Consider the following 25278-nt stretch of genomic DNA (forward strand, 5'->3'; position numbering starts at 1 on the left):
GTGTACTTTGTGCACTGTAATGTCACATGTTCTATGGTTTCTAATTCTTTCAGTTTCAGTTAAATGTTGCCCTATTATATGGGATTATTTGGCCTAATGTGGTGCATTTTTCGCATTTTATTTCTAAAGTTGGTTGCAATATGATGCCAGTATAATTAAAGGCGGCCCAGTGGCTCTTTGGAATCCCCAGGGTTGTGCCCTAATCAAATCAAAGGGAAAAAAAAACCCACAATAATATCAGAAAGAGTAGACATGTCAGCACTCTTAGTACCAAGCTGTCTCAGACAATCTGGATCTTTGTAAATGTGGGACACTTAAAAGTCTGTAAAAAACCAAAAGCCTAAATCCCCTTAATTCATGTAATAAAAACCTGATATCTACTGCTTCTTTTTTAGCCATGTTTGTGCGTCTTTGTTTTCTTTAATATCACAGACTTTTATATTTTGAAGAAGAAATGCATGATGTTAAACAAGCTTTATGGGTTAGTACCTTTAGGAGATGATCACCAATTTCTAAGTCGCTGACAATATACTTGACTCCATTTAAAATACAGTACACAGAGCTTCATTTAGTAAAGCCCGAACCTTTATCAGTTGTTTTTTAAAGTTCGCTCGCTCCGGGAGCGTCACCTTACGACGCCACAGGAACACCTTTATATACCCCCCCAAAAAACTATATTTGGAAAACAACTAGGTTTAGGCACAAGAACTTCAGTGTAAGGTTAAGTTAGAGGAAAAGTTACATTGAAGCCAAATGCTACAAACAGTGAAAACGACAAAAATAACCACAATCCTCAAAAAAGCACACATCTCACACTGGAGTCAAACCCTGGTCTCCCGTGGAAGAGTCCTGAGTCTTGTTGTACCATCCACCAAGTCTGTCCACCTGTTGTCTATTATGTCTATTTGGGTGTCAAATACTTAAGCGCCAGGGTTTCTAATCAACTACACTGAAAGCTCAGAGCGTCAATCGCCGACGTGAACGGGCACCTTCAGCATCTGCATTTAATGCAGAATGGAATGAACAAAGTGGCACTTGATGAGGCCACAGGAATTAGAAGGGGCTGGCCAGGCAGAGTGTGAACTGTACTGCACCTTGGTCTGACTGTCTCAGGAACCCTGGTTTTGGATTTTCTGTATCTGCGTCAAACTGGGGATAATGTGATACTGATCAGTGTTTTATCCACCAGGGCACTTGGAATCTTGTGCTGTTTCTGTTTTTTTTTTTCTTTCTTTCTGAATGCTGTGTAATGCCGCTGTGCTTCATTACAAAATGGTAGATTAAAATATACATAAAACACAGTTGAAGCTGGTGAACAGCAGATACATAGGTTAGCACGTCCAGGCCAGGTTCAGAGTTTCCCTCTGGCCAAAACTATGCTTAGCTTTAAACTTGTCGTGATAAAAAAAAAAACCAAAAAAGTCACAACTTTAGTAATGATATTGTTGTTTGTTTAAGAATGTAACTCATCAATGTCAAACCTGTTATTTCTTTCTAAGTAGGCAGGATACTTTAAAATATCTTACACAAATAGATCATCATCTCAGCAAAAAGCCAAACCAGTTAGCAAACTTGCAATCAACAATGAAGTGTTTCAGATTAAAGCAACACGATTCTAGTTCACCCAGTGCAATTTCAAAACAGATAATGTAAAAGAAAGGATCCAAAGTGGCACCATCCATCTTGACCGATCCCTAGATTTAACATTGGGAAAGTCCAATAAAAATTTTGTTCATCATTTTGACCAATCAGAGGATGATTCAGTTGAAAGTTTTTTTGCCATTATGCCGACTGAGATGCGCCTACAGCTTTAATGGGGCCACTGTAGATCAGTTGGTCAGTTGATCACGGACCACAGTTTGATTCCCAGTCCCCTCTGGCTATGTGTCGAAGCGTCCTTGGGCAAGACACTGAACCCCAGTGTTGCTCCCGGTAGGTCAGGTGAGCACTTTGAATGGCAGCCACGGCCATCGGTGTGTGAGTGTGTGTGTTCTTAGGTGAATGAGAAACAACATTGTAAAGCGCTTTAGATAAAAGCGCTATATAAGCGGCCATATACCATTTAATGCAACAATATAATTCAAAGTTTGGGAAGATTGGATATACTTTTTTTTTTTCCTTTTTGAATAGATGCATGTTTAAAAATTACATTTGCATTCATAGTATTTTGAGATTTCTCACAAGTTGTAGTAAAAGTCCTTAACATCATAAGTGATCAAAGAAAAAAAAAGACATTTAAAAAGGCAATAAGACAAAGAACCAAACAACAAACAGGTAATTTTCTATTTTGTTATCGTAGTCATTTATGCCACCAGCAGGATTATTTTCAGCATTGAATATCATATGATCGCCTAGTGACTGTGATTTTATTAGATGTATGTGGAATTCTGGGTAATGTAGTATCAAAAACCATAAATCAATGAAGCATCACAGTGACCTTTAAGTGTGTTGTAAGCTTTCTCTATTGTTGCAGCAGTAGCTATTTTTTTTCACCTTTTTAAGGTTCCATTAGGCAAATAAAAGTGATGTATTGTTTTCAAATATTATGACACACTATAATTTAGTTGTAAGTAGACATAAGGGTGTATACACATCCGGCCTCGACATGTGGATAAAAGTTCTGAAAGTTCAGGTTCACCATCATCAGTCAGTGGTTTAATGTGTATAAAGATGCCTAATGTTGCGTTGTCTTACATTTTTAATTTACTGTTTTCTATATTTTGTGTTTTATTGTTCAGGAACACATAAACACTAAAATCCCCCTTTGTGCTTACAATTAGTTTATAGTGTGTTAATAACATTTCGCAAGGCTTTACACGAGGCCTATCAATGCAAAGTTAACCACATCAATCAAATATGAAAACGATGTTGTAAATGTAACCAAATATTACCACATCAATTAATAAAAGCCATAAGTAGGATCATATTCCATCAATCCATCAATCAACACCCGGTTGTGCCAGGATCAGACTACACAATATTACACAATAATAAAAAAAAAATCTTTTATAAAGATCATTTTGACAGACGAGGTCACAGAATCATTATTGTCATTGTTTGACTGAGAGACGTGGCCTCTCAACATTTGTGATCTATGAGGAAAAAACGGCCAAATGTTAAAATACACTGCCTTTATGCATTAAGGAAATGAAAACTACAAAATAAAATCATATTTATTTTTATATTTATTTTAATCATATTTTGGAAGATATTCACCATCTTCCATCGAAAGTCCTCTACACCTGCACCTGCACCTGCACCTGCCTCAGTGCCTGCAATTATGTCGATATCACGCCACCTGACTATGTCAACACAAGGTTCTGGACCTGACCAGTGTAGTCTGACCAGTAGACCACTCAAATTTGCTCTGAGCTGCTGTTGCTGCAACACATACCAAGGAACCAAAGGACTGTTAAAGACGAATGGATAACTACATAATTATGCAGTGACACATGCTGAGTGGCCAGGCAGAAACAATCCTCTCTCACATTTATTCCTTTCTGCTCACACAGATGCACATTTGTGTAATTTTGCGCTGCTCTGGATAAAAGGAGCACTGATTCTCCTTCCCACGTCTGCCGGTCCAGACGTCTGATATTGTGTAACCTGATCTTGGCATTAGAATGATTTGACCTCCACATCCACAGACAAAACAGGTTTGTTGATGTTAGCTCTTCAGGAAAAAGAGACAACGAAAAGACTTTCTCACAACCTCCAACTATCGTCTGTGACTAAACCCCCCCCCAAACCCACACCCAGCCACCCTCCACATGTCCTCTGTGACCTCCTCCCCTGCCAACTGTTCTCTTCATCAGTCAGTGGCGTCTGCAGAGGTTGGAGAAGAATCCAGGAGGAGCAGACTTGTCACTTTTTTCCTGAGCCTCTTCTCTTTTCTCTGCCTTCTCCTCTCCCAGCCTCAGTTCTCCCTCCAGTTGTTCCAGCTCTGACTGGTCCAGCAGCTCAAAGTCTTCAACCTCGCTGTCTGACTCTTCAGCCAGTTCCAATAGCCTGGTTGAATCTGGGACTATTGACCGCTCCGGGCCTTCACTCAGCGCCGTGAAACCGACAGCTGCTTCTATTTTCTCCTGGATGGCAGCTGTGACCATGCTGGCGATGACGTCTCCCGCCATCTGGTTGACCAATTCAAGGGCTTTGTGAGGAGGAAGTGGTTGCTGGGATTTGATTGGCTGCTGGAGCTGAGATTGAGGCAAGGGAAGGCCGAGGCTAAAGTCATCATCGTCGTCACCATTGGTTGTTGTCCCATTATCAAGAGATGGGAATTCTGGGAGGCCCCCAATGAAGGCTTCTTCTCTGTCAAGATCTATGAAGTACATGTACAAAAGACATTTTAAATAAAGACCATGTGATTGCAATTGGCTGAGACAAATACAGCAAGCAAAGCATTTTCAAAGTATCCAAGGAGACATTTAGTATTTGTTCATTTTTATTGGGTTTTTGATAAAAACTGAGAAAATATGACTGTAAACAACTACGGGAAAGACTTTCCTGGCATCCAGAGAATAAATCCGCTGGGGTTCCCAGAAGTGCTTTATGGGGCAACTGGACCCGCTTGATGCTCTTCTATTTAACCCATTTTGCAGTGGATAAGTTGTTGACACCCAAAGGGTTGTTGGGGTCACATGTGTCTCACCAAGCAACTTGTGGGTTGTTGGGTTCACATGAATCAAAGTGTGGCTGGGTGTTAAAATGCCTGGGAGGGGAGCCAGGAGTTGTTGACCACCTCCTGGTGTTTCCAGTTTGACGTCGATGGCCTTCTTTACTCCTATTTCAAACCATCTGACTAATCTGGCCACAACATGTCGACTGCAACATGTTGACTGCTGTCATATCTCATGTTGTCCCATGTGTTTTTGTTTTTTTGTTTTTTTCAACCGTTGCTGTGTTTCTCGAATGTGTGATGCATTTATTTTGGGGGTTTTGTCTGTTGGTCAGTCACAAGACATTTAAGGCTTTTCACAGTTTTCTGATGTTTCGTTGATCGAACAATCAGGTTATCATCAACACAATTCACAGATGAATTGATTGTAATTATGACCATTAATTGCAGCTCTAATACTAAGCAAATAAACTGAATTAAAGTAATTGTATGTGACACATACACGAGAGTGCACCGAAGTTAAACCTCTAATAGTTTAGGTTTATTTGCTAAGTACATCAAATAAAACTACATTAAACTGCAAAACCAGCTCCACAGACAGATGCACCTCTGCTTTCTAAACCTCTGTGAGACCTTTGTCGGAAGTTGTGGAGGTGACAGACGTACCATCTGAGTTCTCAGTCTGTGGTGTGTGTCCTTCTGACAGGTTGAAAGTACCGTTGTCCGTCCATGTCACATCAGACACCTCGGTGTCTGATACAGACATTTCTTTACACACCATGGAGTCAAGCTGTGGGAAGGAAACACATGGAGACCTCAGCTTATTAAGTGCAAAACAGTGAAGCAGCCTGTCATTGTCTTGTTGTTCCAGGTTTTCACCAGGTTGCTGCTCGAGCTTGAAGGTTTATTACAGACTTTGGAAATAGCAGCTGACACATAAAGTTTTCAGAGCTGTGATTGACCTCCATCCGCTGATGAAGGCTGTGTGACGTAGCTACATTTTTTTTAAGTGGACCTTTCAAGCTTCATACCAAGTTATGTTTTTTACAAAGTCATGTCAAATCCCACATCATTACTTTCAATCTACAGCCCTGCTCGAATGATGACTCAAGTCTTTGCATTACATAAAGAATGACGAGTCTTTTGCAGGAAGCATGGTTGTAGATTGAAGCATGGTGTCATCTGCAAACAGGTGTGTCTTCAAGAGCATCGTGTAAAGCATATTTGGCCTTCAGTTTAAAACGGGCCTTTGTTCTGATGTGGATCATTACTACTGAATTTAACTTGGTCTTAACTGCACGCTAAATTTAGATAAAATTAAATGATCGGCCAACCTTAGGAAACATGGAGGAGAGGTCTGACTCAATGCCCTCTTTCTCCGTTTGGGCCCGGCTGATTCTCTTCTCTGAAAGAAGAAAAACATGAGGCTGAAACGTTTGGTTTCTGGTCAAATGTGGAAATGTTCAATATGGAAAAAGTACAAGCTTTATTTATTTTTAAATTTTTTGGTTTGGAATAAACTGTATAAACATGAGTATTAGCCATACAGTAGTAATCAAAATTCACCACCTGGGAAAGCGTAATCAAAAATAAAAAAAACTAAGCTAAAATGAGGAGATCAGCATTACACCAAGCTAACAGTGAATACGAGAAGCCCCTTTACACTAACAATACAGAAAAAGCTATTTTCTGTTTTTTGTCCTTATGGCTTATCCTCTAAGTTCAGGGTCACCACAGTGGATCATTGCTCTGCATGTTGATTTGGCACAGTCTTTACACTGAGTGCCCTTCCTAACGCAACCAGTTCTTTGAGTTCTTTGTCACCAATTTCTACCGGGCTTGGGACCGGCACTGCATGGCTGGGGATGGGCATGGGCTGTTTGGGTTTCAGTATCTTGCCCAGGGACACTTGGACATGCGATCGGGAAGAGCAGGGCACCAACCTCTGACCCTATGGTCGGTAAATGGCTTTGACATACAGTACTTTTCAAATAATACATATACGTATGATATTTACCATGGTTCTCTTTGATTTTCTGCAGTAAGTCCCCGATGCCAAAGTCCAGCTTCTGCAGAACTGGCTCCAGCCACAAACCAACATCATGAGATGAAATCAGAGGCCACAAGAAAACACCCAGTACTGCAGTGACACGAAAGAAAGAAAATAAGTAACAATAACTTTGACAAAAAAAACACAGTACAAATGACACCATGTTATTCATGTGTCATGGCTGCATGAAGTTAAACATAAGTAGTTATAGCGAAAAGTCCTTCCACTGAGAAAATTCATTATAATGTGCAACACCTTAGTTGACTCACCTAGAATATATGAGATGACAATTCCTGGAATGTAGCGTCCTAAAACGGCAAAGAAGGTGCACAAACTGCAAACCAACAGGCAAAACTAGAGGGAAAAAAGGCAAAAAATTGAAGGCGTTTAGCAAAGTTTGGTTAATTATTTTCTACATTAAGTCCCAGAAAAGCCACAAACGGTCATTTTAACATATTTAACATAGTCCCCTATTTTTGTGCAAAGTCCAAAAACATAGCCAATAATAAATGGTTCTTGTTTATGAATCTTAATGACTTTTAAAATTGTGAGCAAACCAGTTTAGCGATTTCTTAATTGTCGTGTTCCATATTTTTTTTAATTCTACCTTTAAAAGTCTCAGCAAGGGAATTTTTTTTTTTTTGTACCTGGAATTGAAAAATACCTCCAGGAAGCAAACGCATGCTTCTTTACTGTTATGTAACTCGGCTGAGGTTGGTCTGGTCTCCTCTCTGTCTCACCTTGCCTGGGTTTTGCTGTTTGAAAGCCGATGTCTCCTGGAGGAAGACTTTGAGCGAGTCGCTGAACTGTGGCCCAGTTCCTGACCGGCTGTCTTGGCCTGAGTCAATGATCTCCCAGCTACAGAGAAACAAGGCAAAAGCAATGTTAGTCACCTATAAGATTATTCAATCTTATAGTGTAAAACTTTATTTTAAGTACATTCAGTTGCCTAAATCTGAAACCAAGTCTGATCATTTGCTAAACCTAACAATGAGTAAAGGGGCGTTACATCAATCATTCAAAAAAAGTATTTTATAGGAACAACAGAAAGTTAAATACTTCTTACAACCAATTAATATTAGCTAGGGCTCTGGGAACTTATGATAGTCATTTTCCACTATTTCTGTGTCTCTTCCTATTCCAATTAATGTGTTTATAACAAAATTGCTAATAGATATGACCATCTGTTGCATCGCTAGTGCGAATCTATGCTGACAACACCCAGCTTTATCTACAACATTTATTGTGTATAAGTAAAAAACAAGGAGTGAAATAGTTAAACTATTAATTTATCCTGGTCCCATTAAATAGTGGTCACTATAACAGATGTCATTTTCCTTTTTCCCAGAAGACATACCAAAATGCCAGTGAGCATGGTTTGGATTTCTGTTGGGAAAAAAATACTCCCTAAGCAAATGACAATGTCTAAAAGAAATTAAAATGAAGGGAATCAATGAAAACATTAGGTAAAATCAAGTGTTTTGTCTCACTATACAGTATATAATGTGAAAAAAAAATTTAGGCTGCAGTTTCTTTTAGTATTTCCTGAAATCCTCTGACCTAAAGTTGTTGGCATTACTTGAAAAAAGTAACTGCACATTGAAAACCAGCACAGCACGTTGTCTTTTAATGTGCTTTACAAATAAAGTGATCTGACTTGTTTCGTGTCTGATCCTTTTGTGATCAGTGACGCTACACTGAAAATAGTATCAAGATTGGACTAAGACAACTAAGTCAAGGACTCAAGAGATTTACTTGGAGGCACAGAATTCTACTTACTTAACTGTCACTGCTAAAATTTAGTTCAAGAAAAAAGCTTGATGCAAATGTCATCGCCTAAATTAAAACGCCCAGAATAAAACTATGGACAGGTGGATAACTGCTGGAAACTCTGAGCCACCTGGTGAGGCATGAAACTTTCCCCCTGCAGCTTTTGAAGGGGGGGTTCCCCAAAAGCACTACAAGCAGACGCCATGCTCCTCGTGCTCGCTTCGCATAAAACAGCTATAAAAAGGTGCACATGTGGCTCATGGGGAATAGTCAAAGTTGTGCTTTCTCTCCGAGCGACTCTAGTTCCAGCAGTATCTATGTGTAACCCGATGAGCCTTTCAAACCCTGAAACATGTTACAGGTGATAAATGAGTATCTACTGAACAGAAACAAAGATAAAATGATTCATATTTTGTTGATGACTAACTGACTTGTGACTGCTAAAGACATTTCTTTCCAGGGAAATGTCTTTCTGCTTATCCTCTCCATCCCTTTCTGCTATTATTGCTTCACAGTATCTCTATCACATGCCTCCCTAGAAACTGGCCTCTCACAGAGAAATGCGGCTGGAAGTCGGGGGGGGGGGGGCAGCGGGTTGACCTTTCATCATAAGGGGTTATGTGAGACAAGCTGGGTGGTTGGGTCAAGTGGGAGGGATTGTGTGAGATACTGTAGCTTTCGCAGCCTTCTGAACAGACACACGAAGAAAAAAACGTACAGATGTTTTTCCATTTAAGGTGACAAATGCAGCTGTCATTTCAAAAGGTAATCACCTGCACTGTCTCTCCTTTTAAAGTCGAATTGCTATTACAGCTGTTAAAGTTGTGCAGTGGCTGTGAGAAAAGAACAAACACGGTTGTAAAACTGTTGTGCACATGGGGATGAAACCTGAGCACAGGGAAAAGGGCGTTTGCTTAACAGGATTTCCATTATTAGCAGTGCCAACAATTGCTAATTTGCACCACTCTCAATGCCAGAATGATTCTTTAAGAGCTGCCAGCAAGAGCGATAAATGTGGAATGTGTATGAAACACAGCATCACATCAAATCTCTTTGTGAAAATGTATTAAACCTGTTCGACAATCACACATGTTCTCAAATTGTGGGAATAATATCTTATCTACGAGCACATTTTTGAAAGCAGTCGACATATTAAACGTGTGCGTCTTCTCCATGCTAATACCCACTTATCACACATTTTCCAATTAACACAGGAGCCTCACAGCTGTTGGTCTTCAATTTAGTACACTGTCACTGAAAGTGCTTGAACCTGTTGAGGCCATTACCTTTGCTCGTTGACAAACTCCCCACCATCTTCCATCACCTGTTGCGAGTGAGAAGGAAAAGCAGGAGAGCTCTCATTACCCAATTTAAACACCACATTAGCCTACAGCAGCAGCAACAGGCAGGTGACCCAAACTGTCATCCAGAGCTCCAGTGACCACCGTCATAGAATCAGCATGTCATCAAGAGATAGTATTGGACTGACAGAAAAGTATATCAGTAGATAGAGGACAACCATGTCCCAGGACTGTAGGTGGGGAAAGAGGGCAAGTCGTGAGCAGCTGTTGGGCAGATGTCACTTTTTGCCGTCTCGGTAATCTCTGAACCAGCACAGGGATCGGCATGTCTGAGCCTCTAACCAGCCTGGTGGCTACGCTTTAAAAATAGAGCAAGACAGACAATGTGAGGAATGGCGGCAAAAACAACGGCGTTCTGCATTAGTGCCTGGGGCAGAGCGGTGGTCTAAGTATGTTTACCCACCTGTCTGCGTGGGTATAAACCACAGCAAGCCTGACTCTGGTGCTCTAATACCTGTTTATGTTCTGTGTACAGTCACATAAACGGTGGGCGGACTTTAGCGGAGCAGGAAAGCAGAGTCACGGCTGATCGAGTTTACAGTTGATGCCCTCGCAAAGGGCCAGTCTTCCTGTGTCTGTGCAAGACCCGAAGCTAAAAGCTACAAGTAATTCAAGACGCCAACGTTATGGAGGGATGGGGAGCGATGACGCAATGATGAGTGCTGCTTTCCAAGTAGATCTGTGCCCCGTTGTTCACGCTGTTTATCGGTTAAGTCTGAAATGTGACTTCCAGATCTTCCTCATCATAAGCAATACGCAGGTTCAACACTGACTGTAGAAAGGCAACAACAAAGCTAAAACCTTGGTGTAATGCAGATTCATAACTGTCAAAAGTCAAAAAAGATTGAGTTCATCAAATAAATACATACATTTCAACTAATCTCGGTTACCACTTGTACTTCAGGGCTCTCTCTTTAGATAAAGGTACCCAGGGGGCAACTGCTGTGGACATTTGTGAGCTCTACAAATCAATTTGGAGCCCCTATTGTTTTCCAAGTGCTAGAAATCTCAAAACCTGAACAAATACAACCAGAACTGTTCACTAAGTACAGATAGAAAATTTGATTTTATGTGACGTGTCCTCTCTAGTTTTCCACAACACACACATATCCAGTCATACCTTAGCCCTGCCCCATGATCTTCAGGAGACATCTCAAGATCTTCAGGTGCTTTTGAAGTTAATCTCACTCTCAGAGACAGCCAACACTGGACAGTCAAGACAATGATGATTTTAAGTGACAGGGAACAAGACAGAGCTAGAATTTGATTTTCCCAGCAGTGAAAAAAAGGCTCAAGCCAAACTTAAATTGTGTGTGTCACACGGAGCTAAGGCAGGTTGTGTTTATCCACAATGAAGCCCCGGGTGGAGTATTTGAAGGGGCCTTGTCTAAAAATAACCTGGTCACACTACATTCCTACAAGTAGCCATCAGGAGGACAGAGAGGGACGGGGTTAAGGGGGGTAGAAACTGCAACACCCTCCACCACCAACCTCGTCTGCTTCACGCCTCCTAATAGGTCAGTGACATGGCATGAACAGACAGATGACTGGAAATGTGTGTGTCTTCCTTTCCAAACAAAACACAGGGAACATTTTTGATAGAAATATGAATAGCAGTCGGCTCCACGAGTCTGAGATCAAATTAAAAGGCTTTTTCAGGAAACTCCGTGGAAATGTGAGGATATAGGGACGGAAAAAGTAAGGACACGTTCAATCTGGAGACAGCAAAGAGGAAAACAGCTAGTCTGACGGATTTGAGTCCTATATGATCGTGTACCATGACTGATTATTTTTTATACTGCTTATGAGTCCAATAACCTTGTGAGTGAGTAACCGGTTCCGAAAATGAGGCGGGTGCCCCCTGGACAGGTCTCCGGTCTATTTCAGGGCCAACACAGGGAGACACACACTAACACACTGCCATCCCAGCTCACATTCACACCCACGGCCAATTAACCTAACATATGTTTTTGGACTGTGGGAGGAAACAGTAAAATGATATATCGTAATTTAATTAAGTTCAAATTAAGTTACTGGCATTTAAAAAACTCAACTGACTCCACCTAATTCCCGTGTTCATACTACAGTCGGTAATACAATCACAGACACGTTCCCACTGCACAGTATTTAGTTTGACTGAACAACGTGAACCACTTAACATAATAAAGTTGTATGTGTAACTGCTTCAGGTGAACAGCACTGATGTACAAATGTATAATTTACTCTTTTGGCACATGGACAGTCCAGACACACATTTCTGGGCTCCAGATATAAATTATATTCTTGCTAGTTGAATGTAAATTAGAAACCTTAGAAAACAGCATTGTTGACGAAAGGAAAATGTTTTCCGTTGTCACAAGGAGCCTGTTTGTATTGTATGGTTTAACTTATATTAATACTAATATTGCCGGTAATTGTAATCTGATTGCTGAATATGTAATAGAAGTAACACACACATAACATTACAGACTAGTAATGCATCTGAAAATAAACAGCTGGGGGAGATGTGTCAGATCAACATGTTATTTTATAATGAATCATTTTGACACTATGATAGTGTTTGTACATGACTTCATCATATCATAAAACCGTGATGAAACACAGGGGGATTTGCTATGAACCGCACCGCCTCTGTGTGAAGGGATCTGATTGGTTCGACAGCTTCATGCCACACCTCTGAATCAGTAATCCAGGAATGGAGAAACAGCTGAGTCACACACACACACACACACACACAGCTCAGGTTTCACAACTCTGAAAAGACTTTTTGTTTGTTGTGGAAGCAAACAGCAGTACAGGGGGTCACAGAGAAAACAGTCCCATGACATCTGTCCGCACGATGACGATGATGATCACCATGTTTCATCCGTTGTTTTTTTTTACTCCTCAAGTTGTATTTGCATTATTCGACCATCCGTGTCCATCCGAATGTCTCCCTTCGCTGGGATGTGTCTTCTTGCTGCTGTTGCTGTGTTTGTGCGTGTGATATTTGACCCTTATGGTTATTAATTACTAACCATGTTTTGCCGTAATTATAACAAGGTGTATAGTTTAACTGGTAAGTAACTATCAAACATCTTGGTTCAAATATGGCAGCTGTCGGGCTGCATTTTGGCTCAGCAACAGCTAATCTCCCACAAGCCTGAGCCTGACACATGTGCATTTAGCCGTAAAACACCTCTGACAAACAATAGCAGGTGAGGACAACACAGTTCCAGTCTGCCGGCCAAATGTCACAGACACAGAGCGTACGACTGGGACAGAGAAGTAATGGAAGATATTTAGAAGCTTAGGATGCAAACTAATGACACAGACAATTTTATCTGTGATTAAAGAACAAACAAAATTTCTGCTGCCTTGTAAGTCACTTTGGATAAAATCAAATAAATGTAAACCATTACAGGAGGGAAATAATTACTCACTTATATTCTTCAGTAAACAAACTCATTATTCAACACCCGTCAGGAAATTAGTTGACGTGCTTCTTTACGTGACGTTGATGCTCAGCAGGTCAGAACAGACAAACCTCTACAGGACAAAGATAATTCAGGGCATAAATTCGACTTAAAGAGCCTTCGCGGTGTCGGAGATTAAAAAATAATACCTTCCAGCTGATGTTATAAAAGCATCTTGGTGAGCTTAATGGGGTCTAACTCTCTTGGTGGCATCAAACTGCTTCACTCCAAGGCCTATTTGTCGGTGTTTTAGAGTGTTTCCATTGATCAGATAAGCAAAAACTGTTTCATTTGTCATTAAAAAAAAAAGGTCCCGCTTGACACTGAGATGATTCTTTTAAAACACAGGACAAGTGAGTTTGCAGACAAATGGGAGGTCAGTTATGGCTGCAACTACTTGAGTAGAGAGGGAATATGATGCTCTGGAAAAGTTTCCCTCCATCCCCTGGGGAAATGTTACTTTAATTGATCCATCTCGGTGACAACTGAATCAACGCCATCTGCTGAAGAATGTGGCAAGGGTGAAACCTACAAGTTTATAAATAGACTCATGAGATGTGTGTGTGTGTGTCGCCTCACGGACGAACACCGTGTGAAGCTCCTCCTGACCTGGACTGACTCGAATATCAGTTATATAACTCAAATGTGTTGCATCCTTGCTGGCGCCCACAAATCCCTTTTACCCCCACTGAATCCCACACACGCTATTAAAATGAGGGCAGGAGTGTGAACTAGCTCACCAACGCGACTCCTCCACCATCGCCATGCAGTAATCTGAGGCCTTTCCGGAAAGAGACGTTGTCTGGATGGGAGCATATGTTGATGGGGCCTTTCCAGATGTGTAAGCTGCCCACACCATGGGCACTAATGCCCCCCCCCCCCCATGCCCCCTGATAACAAGCTGGATGGTCCCTCTCCTCTTTAGTCAGCAGGACACAGCATCCAAAAAAACTAATTTCAAATTTTAACTCATCTGAACACAGTTTTCCATTTTGCCTCTGACCATCTGGAAGTGTTCCTGAGCCGACGTCCAGTAGAAAAAATCATGCCTTTTTTTAAATGTGAGTGATGTGTTGCTGCCATCAAAATCAAAATGCGCTAATATTTTCCACAAAATGATAAAATGACTCAGTTTCAACAACTGTCAAGTAGTTTCTAGGTGCAGAAGGCCGCAGGCTCGAATCCTAGCCCACCAGGTGTGACCCCACCCAGCTACCAAGGGCCACCCTGGTGCCGGTCCTGAGCACAGATAAAAAAGATTTTAAAACTCTGAGACAACTCTAGTGCAGTAGTCAACTATGGTGGAGTAAACAGTAACTATAACGGAGTCGAGATATAAAGAGCCACGGAAAGGAAACAAATAAAGTAGAGCAGTGATATACATAATCGAGCTCATATGTATTTGAGCCATCAGAGAGAATTACACATTCATGTGGGTCAACACTTTTTTCACAGAGGCACATAGGCATGTTCCAACAGCATTTCACACAACCAGTTACAGTTTGAGTTTTCTCATAGGACAATGCTTTTAATTCGAATTCCAAACATTAAAGGAACAGTTCAGGATTTTTCAACGTGGTCTTCACAGAAGCGTGAGTGCTGTTTCCTTTCTTAGTTTGAATTGTTTGTGTAGTCCGCCTCTCTGTAGTGAGCTCTATTTTTAGGAGGAACTTTCTGTTTCTGTACCTTACAACACCATTGCAATGAACCTCGGTTGCCGCCGTAACTTCTCGCCGTCTCAAACTTGTTACTTACAATTTAAATTGTGCTATGGCTGTATGGTACGGTCCTGGAGCTCCACAATAAAATGCTGAACAAGGCAACTGTTCATGTTTTTGTCAAGAAGTGCTTTAACTCAAATTAGCATAGAACTCGACCAATAAAAACATTCCTCTCTTTGAGCGGCTCTGTCCCTCACACATATATTAATACGCCTCAATCTGCAACCGCTGTTCAACGTTACACAAACAAAAAGGTCCGATGCATATCGTCTTACCTTGCAGTCATGCTGCGCCACAAGTGAGCTCCTGGAGAAAAGGGAAAAAAAACTCCATCATTAAATGAGTCATATGACTAGAAATAGTCTCAGTCAATAGAATGACAATTAAAAACCCAAAATATTACATTTGATCACATTTGTCAAGTTTTCCTAAAGTTTCAAACAGTCTGACTAGAGGTTTACATCTAACGTGTTTTAGTTTCACGGCATAACATTGAAATTCGAACACTTTATTTGTAACTCTCCATATTTATTTATAATAAAATAAGACTGCATAGAAGCAGATTTAAGTACAGGCTTCTTTTGACAATATATTTTATATTATTACATAAAAGTCTTGAAACCTACAGAAAACAGAATCATTGTATGTTGTAAATGATTTGTTTTGTACTTTTAATGTCAACATGTTAAAACAGAACAGGACTAGTTGGAAGTGTTCACAATGTGTTAAAATGTTTTTTGTTTTGTACTAAGGAGCCGGAATCAAACAGACTGGCTCCAGACCGAAAGTGTTTGGGCAGGAAGACATTACACTACACTTAGAAAGGTCAAAATGTGGGAAGCGGCAACAGGAAGCATCTTGTCTTGAGGTGCGGTAGTTTAAAACATTAGCTGATCTGAGATACTGTCACATGTTCTGCTATTTAAACCCATAGCGTTAACTGCTGGAAATATCCAGATTGTGTGTTACATGCTGCATATTAGAGCAGTCAACGGGATGAAGCTACATGGAAGTAGAAATAGCAGTGAGTAAGACATAGAAATGAAAAGTCACTAGAATTTCTTTGGATTCTAGAAATTGTCTCCCGTCTCCTCAGCTCAGACTCTTCCTCACACATCAGGAAAACAGCAGCACATAACAAGCTTTCCTGCTGCCAGCGTAGTTCAAAATACTGTTTCCATTATAAAACATCACAAACAGTTCTACACGCCCAGAGCCCAAGGAGACGTGTTCAAAATGTATTCATTTGTCTGTCAAACTGTCAAAGACCTAAAATTATTCAGCTTGTGTATTATTGTTAACACAAAGCCAAAGCAGTCCATCAGCTAGTGTGTGTTTTTTCTACAAACCGAGTACGGATATGGATGAAAATGACAAAACTATGAAAATGCAGAGATAAGCTGCAAATATCTTTCAATCGATGTAAGTACCAACAGCGTCTGTTAACATTACATCCAGCTCATTCCAAAAGGACAACTGCCGTAAGTCACACGTTACTGATATTCAGTTTACTGTTGAATAAGAAAGTGAAAAACGTGGACAATTACACCTGAGAAACTGGGGTGACATCACTTTTGCTGCTGATTGATTTTCTGTCAATCGACTTCATCGTCAAATGTTTTCAGTTTTTGTTTCTATTAGGAAATTCCCTGATGGTTTAGATTTCATTTAATTCTATTGCACATGTGTTGAGTTTAGTGCGAGTGAAATACCTGCAGATATTATCATCACACCGCTTCGAAAATTACAAGCTGTCACCTGCATATCTGGACTGAGCGACATCTCTGGTGGTCACCGTGACAACCAGCAGGGCCAACAGGACAGCCAGGATGCTGTAGACTCGGAAAGAGCTGAAGGCCACAAACCTGGAGAGAAACAAGGTAAAACTTTCCATCGTATTTTCTTTCTCATGACACACACCGTTACTGTTTTTTAAGTTTGCACTGGATTCATTTGGGCTCCAAGTATTTATTACACTGAATTAATACTAATATTCTGGCACCATGAAGACAGTTAAGTCACTTTTTTTACATACAGTGTTACAGTTTAAAACAACAGTTGTCATTTCATAGGCCACTACACAGTGTTAGTGTCAGTGGTGATTAATATCACGTACAGACTTTTACTCATCAACTCAATAAACAAACATGAAAAAAATCATCCAACAACATATTATTTGTGTGTGTGTGTGTGTGTGTGTGTGTGTGTGTGTGTGTGTTTAAAATTCCTGGCTACAACCCTGAGAGCCATTGTTGTGATGGCAGACAGCAGAGAATACTACACTACAGGCATATTCAAAGCAAACAGGATCAATTTTAATATTTATCATAGAATTGTTCAGCATTGGAGCTGAATGCCGCTGAACAGTTGGAACTGACTGCGGGAGTTAATCATAATATCATATTATAAGGATTTGGAGAATAAAATCAAAACATTTGAAGTCACTTGATTATTTATTAAAGTTGTTTTCATGCGGATATATTTAATATGTATTTGTCTCCTGACTAGCAGGATGTCAGCCCTGTCACAGCGGGAGTCTGCCGGATTTCCCTGCGTCATGATTCCTACCACATCACCGTGTTGACTGCAGCAAACAGGGCTGAAGTCCTGCACGGTCTCTGCCTCCAGTTCACCAGGCCGGTGAGAGAACACCTTGCGCGGCCGGGCGGTGTCTCCTCCCCGCGTTGTGCCTGGCTCAGCGGGCCCGGCGGCCCGGCATCCTCCCGCCCTCCACCCGCAGGTCCAGCTTCCCGGCTGCCCGGCATCAGAAAACGACCGCGGGCTGCTACCAGACTGCCGCTCCTTCTGGAGACAGAGGCGTCAAGTTACCCGGAAGGTAGTGGCGTATTTCCGGTGCTGGTTTTCAAATTAAACCTTCACTTTAACATAACCACTGTCTTTATTACTTTGTGCTAATTTTATAACCAGGTGCTCGTGTTTTTGCGCATCTGTGACGATGTGAACATAGTCTCCTATTTTTTTGTATCATAAAAATGATGCATTAATTTCCAAACAGACCAGGTGCAACTAAACTGCTCCTTACTACTTTATATTTACTAGGTAGTTTGATAATATTTCGTATCTGCAAAATGACTACAGCTGTAAGTCAAATGTAGTAGAGTAAAAAGTACATGAGTGAGGGGGGACTGTGGCGCAGGAAGGTAGAGTGGTTGTCCACCAATCTCACAGTTGTTGGTTCAATCCCCGGCTCCTGCGGTCACATGTCAAAGTGTCCTTGAGCAAGACACTGAACCCCAACTTAGTTGCTCCCAGTGAGTGTTGGCCAGCTGCATAGCAGCTCCTCCACTGGTGTATGAATGTGTTTGTGTTTGTGATTGTGAGTGTGAATGGGTAAATAAGAAGCAGTGTAAAGCGCTTTGAGTGCCAATAGGTAGAAAAGCGCTATATAAGTGTAGAACATTTACCATTTACATTTAAAGGATACAGTGCCATAGTATGGAAATAAAGTACTTTCCATACTTTCTAACTTGCTCTAACTTGCTGGATGCTCACAATATTTCAGGTCTTATGATAAATCTGAGGCTTCAAAATGATGAATGAAATGGGGGAAGAATTAAATACCATGAAATAAATTAATTTGCTTTTCTTAATAAAGTTTGGGTGGCTTCATCTTTTCAGATAGAACTATTCCATTAACTACTTTCTAACCAACCTTTAGCTTTTAACATATTCACATGTATATTTTATGTTTGTTTGTTTTTTACTTTGTGATTTGTTACTTTAAAACATGTTTTTATTTGTGAAAGGTACTATATAAATATCTTTTTAATATTATTAGATAGTATTAACTTGAAATTTGGGATGATATGAAAAATGAAATGCTGAATATCAATAATATGTAATATTGTACAGAATATGCTAAATTAGTTTTTAATTTTTTTTTCAGTGGACACCCATGAAAGTTAAGTGAGAGAAATAGTAACTGTAGGAATTTCACTATAATGAAACGTTTGCCTTTTACTTCATGCTTTTAAGTAGAAAAACTAAATCACATCACTTCCTGTCTTGCTCAGCCTATTTCTGTCTGACTTGACCCAGCTCCATGTTTTTGCTGCATGTTTTGTTGTGGTTCAATTCACTGACGTCAAGTCTGTGTGGTTTTTGTGTGTGTGTGTGTGTGTGTGTGTGTGTGTGTGTGTGTGTGTGTGTGTGTGTGTGTGTGTGAGAGAGAGAGAGAGAGGAAGAGAGTTAACTGTATTTCATGGACACATTTTATTTCAATCACTATGGGGACATTTTGTTATTGTGAGGACATTTGAAAGATTTTCAGTTTTGTTGCACCTTTAAACCTCTTTTAGCTGAGGAAACCGGTTCTGGTCTCTATGGTCTAGTTAGAGACTGTGGGACTATGAGAATATGATTATTATGGAGCTCTCCACACTGACTTTAGCAGCTTGATAAAAGCTTCTTAAGAAATCCCTGCTTAAACTTGTCACCTAGCACTTAACTAAATTATGTTCTTTGTTTCAGTATTTGCTTGAGCTTGTTATTGGCTGTGAAAAAACTCAATTTATCTGAATAAATCTCTGGTTCATGACACGACCTGTCACATCACACAACACAAGATGGAGTACACACCTGCTACACATGATGTAGTACATGCAGATGTGGTGACATGTGTGACTGGTCAGCCTCCACCTACTTTACAGATTTATGATGACAGCGTGCAGAATTATGATGACAAACTTGCCATTTTGCATGTGTCATGTGGTCAAATTAAAATTTTGTGCTGTATAAAACCAGGCCAAAGACCCGAAGTCACAGAAACTATAAAACTCGCATAGCTACACACTCAGAAGTGATTACACAACACTCTTGTGACTTGTTACTGTCCTTCCTTACACATTTTATGGACTAAAATATAGGCAAACAACATAATAGCCACTGTGGATGAATCCAGCCTGGGTGACAGACTGCAGACTGGACCACTTGCCACAGAGTCAGAATGAAGCCATCGTGGGGAGAACAATAACTACAAAGACATGATGACCCATTTTGCACTGCTGCCTACTCGGTTCTGGACTCACTGCCAAACTGTGATCTCCAACAATGGCCTGCTCCACTTTCTTCTGCTGGGGCCACTCCTTCTCTCCACACCAGTCCACCAGAGCTGTTAGGAAAACTGAAAAGTATCTTTCCTGGAACTTTTTTTTTTTTTTCAAGTGAATCCATTAAATGTGAGAATTTCTTTAAGTGTGTCAAACACAACTCTAAAACAGAGTTTTTGTTCACTGCAAAAAGTGACAGCTGGGATATTTAAAAAATAGGTTACTGCAGATCAAGGCCTATAATTTTTTTACACTCTTGCGTATTACTAAAGATCTTTTCTCAGCAAAAGATAATTTTTGCAGTAAATTTTCCAGTTGGAAGGGCAATTTGGAGCTGACACTGTATTTTGAAAGATTTGGAGTATGATGAGTGTTTGAACACATTTTCAGAACAAAGCTTAAAGGAGAACTTTGGTCATTTTATAATTTGGTCAATACCTAATCTGTTATGTATTTTTTCTACCATGAGATGAACAGCCACATGGAAATGGGCAAACATGCATCTGGGTTTCCTCACAGCCCCTTAACTGCATTTCAGCTCTAAAAAATAAAGAGAAGACTTCAGAGTAAATATTTATGGTTTACGGCAAATAAAAGGTAAGTGTCAGAAGTAGAAAGACCAGATTAGACTTTGCTCAGAATTCTGCTCGTAATGTGACGCATTCCACCTGAATTTGTGAGGGGTGGTAGACCTAGTGTTGTGAGGGGGGGGGGGGGGCATGTTAAAAAAAGAGATGCAGCCACATGAAAGCACGTTTACTGAGAAATATTAGTGAATCGCATCAAGGAAAGTAGTTGGTCTAGCTACAACGATTTGCTGCTTTTTTGCTAAACGCTGCTATATAAAGCCTCAAAGCGACTGAAGTGGTAAATCTTTTAATGAGAAGACAGAGCAGAGTGTGTGTGTTGAGGTGAAATAAACTTTTTGGGGAAGTGAGGACATTTTTTTCTGGTCCTCGCAAGTTTGAGTGTGTGTTTGATTGGCATGACTTGGTTTTAACGTCAGGGTTAGAATTGGGTTTAAGTTAGGGTAAGGGTTGGTTTTGGGATGGTTAGGTCAGGAAAAAGGGCTATGGAGAGCATGATGTGAATGAGTGTCCTCAATGAAAGACCGACGTGTGTGTGTGTGTGTGTGTGTGTGTGTGTGTCACCCACTAATTGGACTGAATTTCAGTGAGCAACAAAAGATCAGGCTCGAAAATTCCAGCTCTGGTTTGTACAGGCTCTGCTTTGTTGTCCCTTCACCTCTGTTTGTTCTCTTCCAATGCTGTGTTAACAGTTATCCCTCTCTCTGCCTCCCTCTCTCCATCTCTCTGTATCTTTCTGTCTGTCTTTCTCTCTCACTTTCTGTCTTTTTTGCACAGCTCATGAAAGGCAAATGAAGGAGTGCACAGAGGCAGGCAAACCCATAAGTCAGAAGTTGCAAAGGGTTTCCACTCCTAGACATCTTTCTCTCTTTTACACACCCACTCACACTGCAGGATCCTGTCGGACTGCCACAATGAACCGTAGACCTTCAGTGGAGTGGATCTTCGTCACTGTCTCAATCTATTGGAATCTAGGCGTGTCCCTCAGTGCTGAGCCTGGAACTGAGCTTGTTGTTGGACTTTCCTGCTGATCTTGAAGTAGGGTACATAGAGCTTTGGGGACATAGGATGATGATTGGGCTGCAAAGCACTGAGAATGGCAGCAGTGGAGGTAGTGGCAACATGGATATACTGAGCACAGAGGAGCTAGAGTGCAAGATCTGCTACTGTGGATACAACCTGGGGAGTCGCAGGCCGAAGGTGCTCGAGTGCTGCCACCGTCTGTGTGCCAAATGCCTCGCTAAGATCCTGGACTTGGGTGAGTCGCCTCCTAATGTTGTGGTGTGCCCATTCTGCCGCTGTGTCACCAGATTGTCAGGTGAAACGGTGAGCAGCCTGCCCGATGACTGCAACCTGGTGGCGGCGCTGACCCTTCAAAACAGGAACAAGAGGAACGTCCACTTCCACCAGGAGGCAACCACAGAGCTGCTCCTCAGTCCCAGGCACCTGAGCTCACTGGTGAGTAACAACCAGCCAGTGACATCCCCGTCCTTGTCCTCCTCTGCATCTTCCTCCACCACCTACTCTTCCATCCCGGGCTCCCCTAACATTGTAGTCATCACTATCATGGAGCCTCCACTGGCATCAGCCTCCAACCAGGACCTCCACCTCCATCTGCAGTCGCATGGCTCTCACACATCAAGCTGGGGCTACCGCTCTTCCAGTCTGGACTCTATGGCGTCCATCACGCAGAGGTGGACGGTGTGGAACTGTGCGGCCCTGCTGTGCCAGACCTCAGCCCGTGCACTGGTATGGGTGCTGGGGTTGCTGTACTTCAGCTCGCTGCCCATGGGGGTCTACCTGCTCATCATGGAGAGAACAACACTTGGGGTGCTGCTGGTGAGCCTGGTTCCTGCAAGCCTTGTCCTGATCATGGTCTACGGGCTCTGTCAGTGTATCTGCCACGAGCTGTGGGACTGCATGCCACCGTAATGGGCCCGCATGAATAGGCAATGGTTTGCTTTGAATATCCCTGGCAACAGATTTGGTTAATGTGGATGTTACTGTGTAACTGGCCATGTGAACATTTTATTCAATAAAAAGGTTCATTTTCTTTACTGGTGAAGAACAGCAAGAACATTGTGTACAATATAAATGGAGCTCAATGTTTAGAGCTTGGGAATTTGTGCCTTTTTTAAGCTTGATAGCCAACTAATAATTCATATTTCGCTAAAACAAAAGCTCACTCTAATGCTAATACTAGAGGAATCTGCTTAACCTGAGTGAGTAAAGTGTTAGTGATCATGTTTCTGACATTTGTGGATTCAATTTGTGAGTAATAATGCATCAAATATGAATTTTAACATCAGCCGGAAGAGTTAAGGAGATGAGCCCGAACAACAGGATGTTGTCTGATGTGAAAAATACTTGATTTGCAATAAATACACAGTAGTTTGGTTTGATTCTTACATGAAAATTATAGTAAATATGTCTTTTAGTTAGAGCTGCAGAGACGCCTTCCACTTACTTGAGCATCAGAGAGTGGAAGTCAATGAGATTTCTCCAAATATTTGGATATTTACAGTTTGTCACGTGAAGATTTTTTTGTAGATGTTGAGAATATTAGGAGTTTTGAGACGGGAATCTTGACACCATTAGAACTGAAGGTTCTCAGAAAACATGCAAAGCGCTGGCTTTAGGAGCCGCACGTGAAAGTGGAATAACATTTACAGTGTTGTCATATTATCACCTTTCTGACAGTTTACCCTATTTGAAATGAATGATGGGGCCAAAACATTCTAACCCCTTCTTCTAACGCACTCCAGCGCGACTCCACCACCCACTTTGACCTCAATGATAAACACTTAGCAAATGTATCACCTTTCTGACAGCTTTGCCCGAAAAACAAATAAATTATGACATTGTTAAAGTAGAATTCATGGCAGAGCTGCTGTATCGGATTGCATTAGATTGTACACGTGTAAATGCCGAAAGGCTGGAAATATACTGTATATCCAAAATGGAAACCCTATAATAAGAAACATGACTACAATCTGTCAAAAGCTCTTCACCATTATAATTTTTGAAGCTGCTGACTTAAAATCACGTAGTTATTAATTTGTGACTATTGTTGTTGCTTTGTTTTGACTTGTTGCAGCTAAAGAATATGTTTGCAATGTTTCAATCTTTCTGCACTTTGAGTGTAAGTGATTGTTGGAAATACACATATATGTCTGTTATCCTGAATATAGTCCAATGTTTGCAATGACAATGTCTCAAAGACAACGTTATGGTGAAGTTGGTCACAAGCTTGACCTTCAATAACCTGGAGCAAGGAAAACAGTATAAACCATTAAATAATAAAACTGTGAAAAATAAGCTTATTGATGTAAGACTGTAAGTGTTACTTCCTCAAGAACAGTTTTGCAGACAGGCTGGGCCCTGACATCAACCACCTTTAGTGAAACTAGTTTTAAGACATTCATCTATCTGAGGAGGACTTGGTGAGGCTGTGAAAGAGTCTTAAAAAGTCCTCAATGAGTTAAAAAATGGCTCCTAAAACATCCTGGGACTGTGTGTTAGGACTGTAGAGGATGTGGAAGCAGCAAACAGTGAAGTTACTGCATCCTGAGACAGTCTCATGTTCTGCTGAACCAGCAGAGGGGGCCGCAACAGCTCTCCCTTTCCCCTCCTGCCCTTTATGGTGTCCCGTCCTTCCACTTAGAGTTCACATCCAGTGTGATCAATCAGTTTGTCAGTGTTTGTATTAAATATGCGGAAAGACACTGATAAGAATGTGATGGCAGGACCAAACTCTCACGGTTCTTATTGGTTGCTATCAATAGAGAGAGAAAATACAGTTTTTTTTAAAAGTAGCTTTACAGAATGTTTCTGAACTGCAGAACTTAAATGGCAGATATCATCCCCTCTACTTCAGATCAAAGTGTTGCCGCTCAGATTGTTGTGTCCGAGGATAATACAAGGGCCACAGCAGTGTTTCCATAAAGAATCTGAATGTCAGATGAAGCTGTCAGACTGTCATTGTTTGGTGTTGTCTGAAGTGAAACCAGGGTGAGAACAATTTCTAGAGTCTCTGGGTTTTTTGTATGTATTAGTTGAAATAATAATGATTGAAACCCCAAGATTAAATACACTGTGTACTTTTGTACCTAAAGTATATTTTAGAGCACGTACTTGTAATGAAGTGCTTAGTTTGTGTACTCCTGCCACCTCTGAAGGACAGACATCGCATATGGTTGATCATAAAGCGCGATCATATGCGTAGATACAGGTAACAAAATCCGGCTATGATTTCTCCTGATGCAAAATTGAGCAAATTAATTCTTCCCTCTACTTCTTGTAACATCAAATAGTATGACAGACTTTGCAGGTGTGTAAATAACATGTCCAACTCTGTAAAGGCTGTACTGCAACTTGATGTTTTACCACATTTTAAATAGAACCCTCAGATACTTAAATGTATATTTCAAAAATGTGCTATAAGAAAGTGTGTGTATGAAAAATACAATAAGTAATATCAGCAAGTATCAGCAAATTGGACTTAACCCTTATTTTATTGTACCGTGGGCCTGTGCTTCAAATGGATCAATAGCTTTCAGCTTGTCGCTTCAGGGGTCGCCACAGCGGAACATGTTCCACACGTTGATTTGGGATGTGCTACGTGCCAAACATGGCAGATTATACAGA

At 40.9% G+C, this 25278-nt stretch overlaps 2 protein-coding genes across 3 annotated transcripts; one reads left to right on the forward strand and one right to left on the reverse strand.

Annotated features, from left to right (window-relative positions):
• Positions 1-2025: 2025 nt before the first annotated feature.
• Positions 2026-17802, reverse strand: retreg1 (reticulophagy regulator 1). Of its 2 annotated transcripts, none has more exons than XM_067529210.1 (9): positions 17544-17802; positions 16734-16840; positions 15251-15281; positions 7409-7526; positions 6938-7022; positions 6636-6758; positions 5953-6023; positions 5285-5408; positions 2026-4321 (listed from the first exon to the last, which is right to left on the reverse strand). In XM_067529210.1, exons 1-9 carry the CDS (start codon positions 17738-17740, stop codon positions 3816-3818), a joined length of 1362 nt encoding a protein of 453 aa, XP_067385311.1. In that variant the 5' UTR covers positions 17741-17802; the 3' UTR covers positions 2026-3815. The 2 variants fall into 2 exon arrangements, with proteins under 2 accessions (XP_067385311.1, XP_067385312.1); XM_067529211.1 differs by having other exon boundaries at positions 16688-16840; positions 17544-17682.
• On the forward strand, positions 17674-23974 carry rnf182 (ring finger protein 182). The gene is made up of 2 exons (XM_067529213.1): positions 17674-17811; positions 21409-23974. Exon 2 carries the CDS (start codon positions 21700-21702, stop codon positions 22561-22563), a length of 864 nt encoding a protein of 287 aa, XP_067385314.1. The 5' UTR covers positions 17674-17811; positions 21409-21699; the 3' UTR covers positions 22564-23974.
• The last annotated feature ends 1304 nt before the right edge of the window (positions 23975-25278 follow it).

The sequence above is a fragment of the Channa argus genome, chromosome 14 (assembly GCF_033026475.1).
Source record: "Channa argus isolate prfri chromosome 14, Channa argus male v1.0, whole genome shotgun sequence".
Classification (NCBI taxonomy): Eukaryota; Metazoa; Chordata; class Actinopteri; order Anabantiformes; family Channidae; genus Channa; species Channa argus.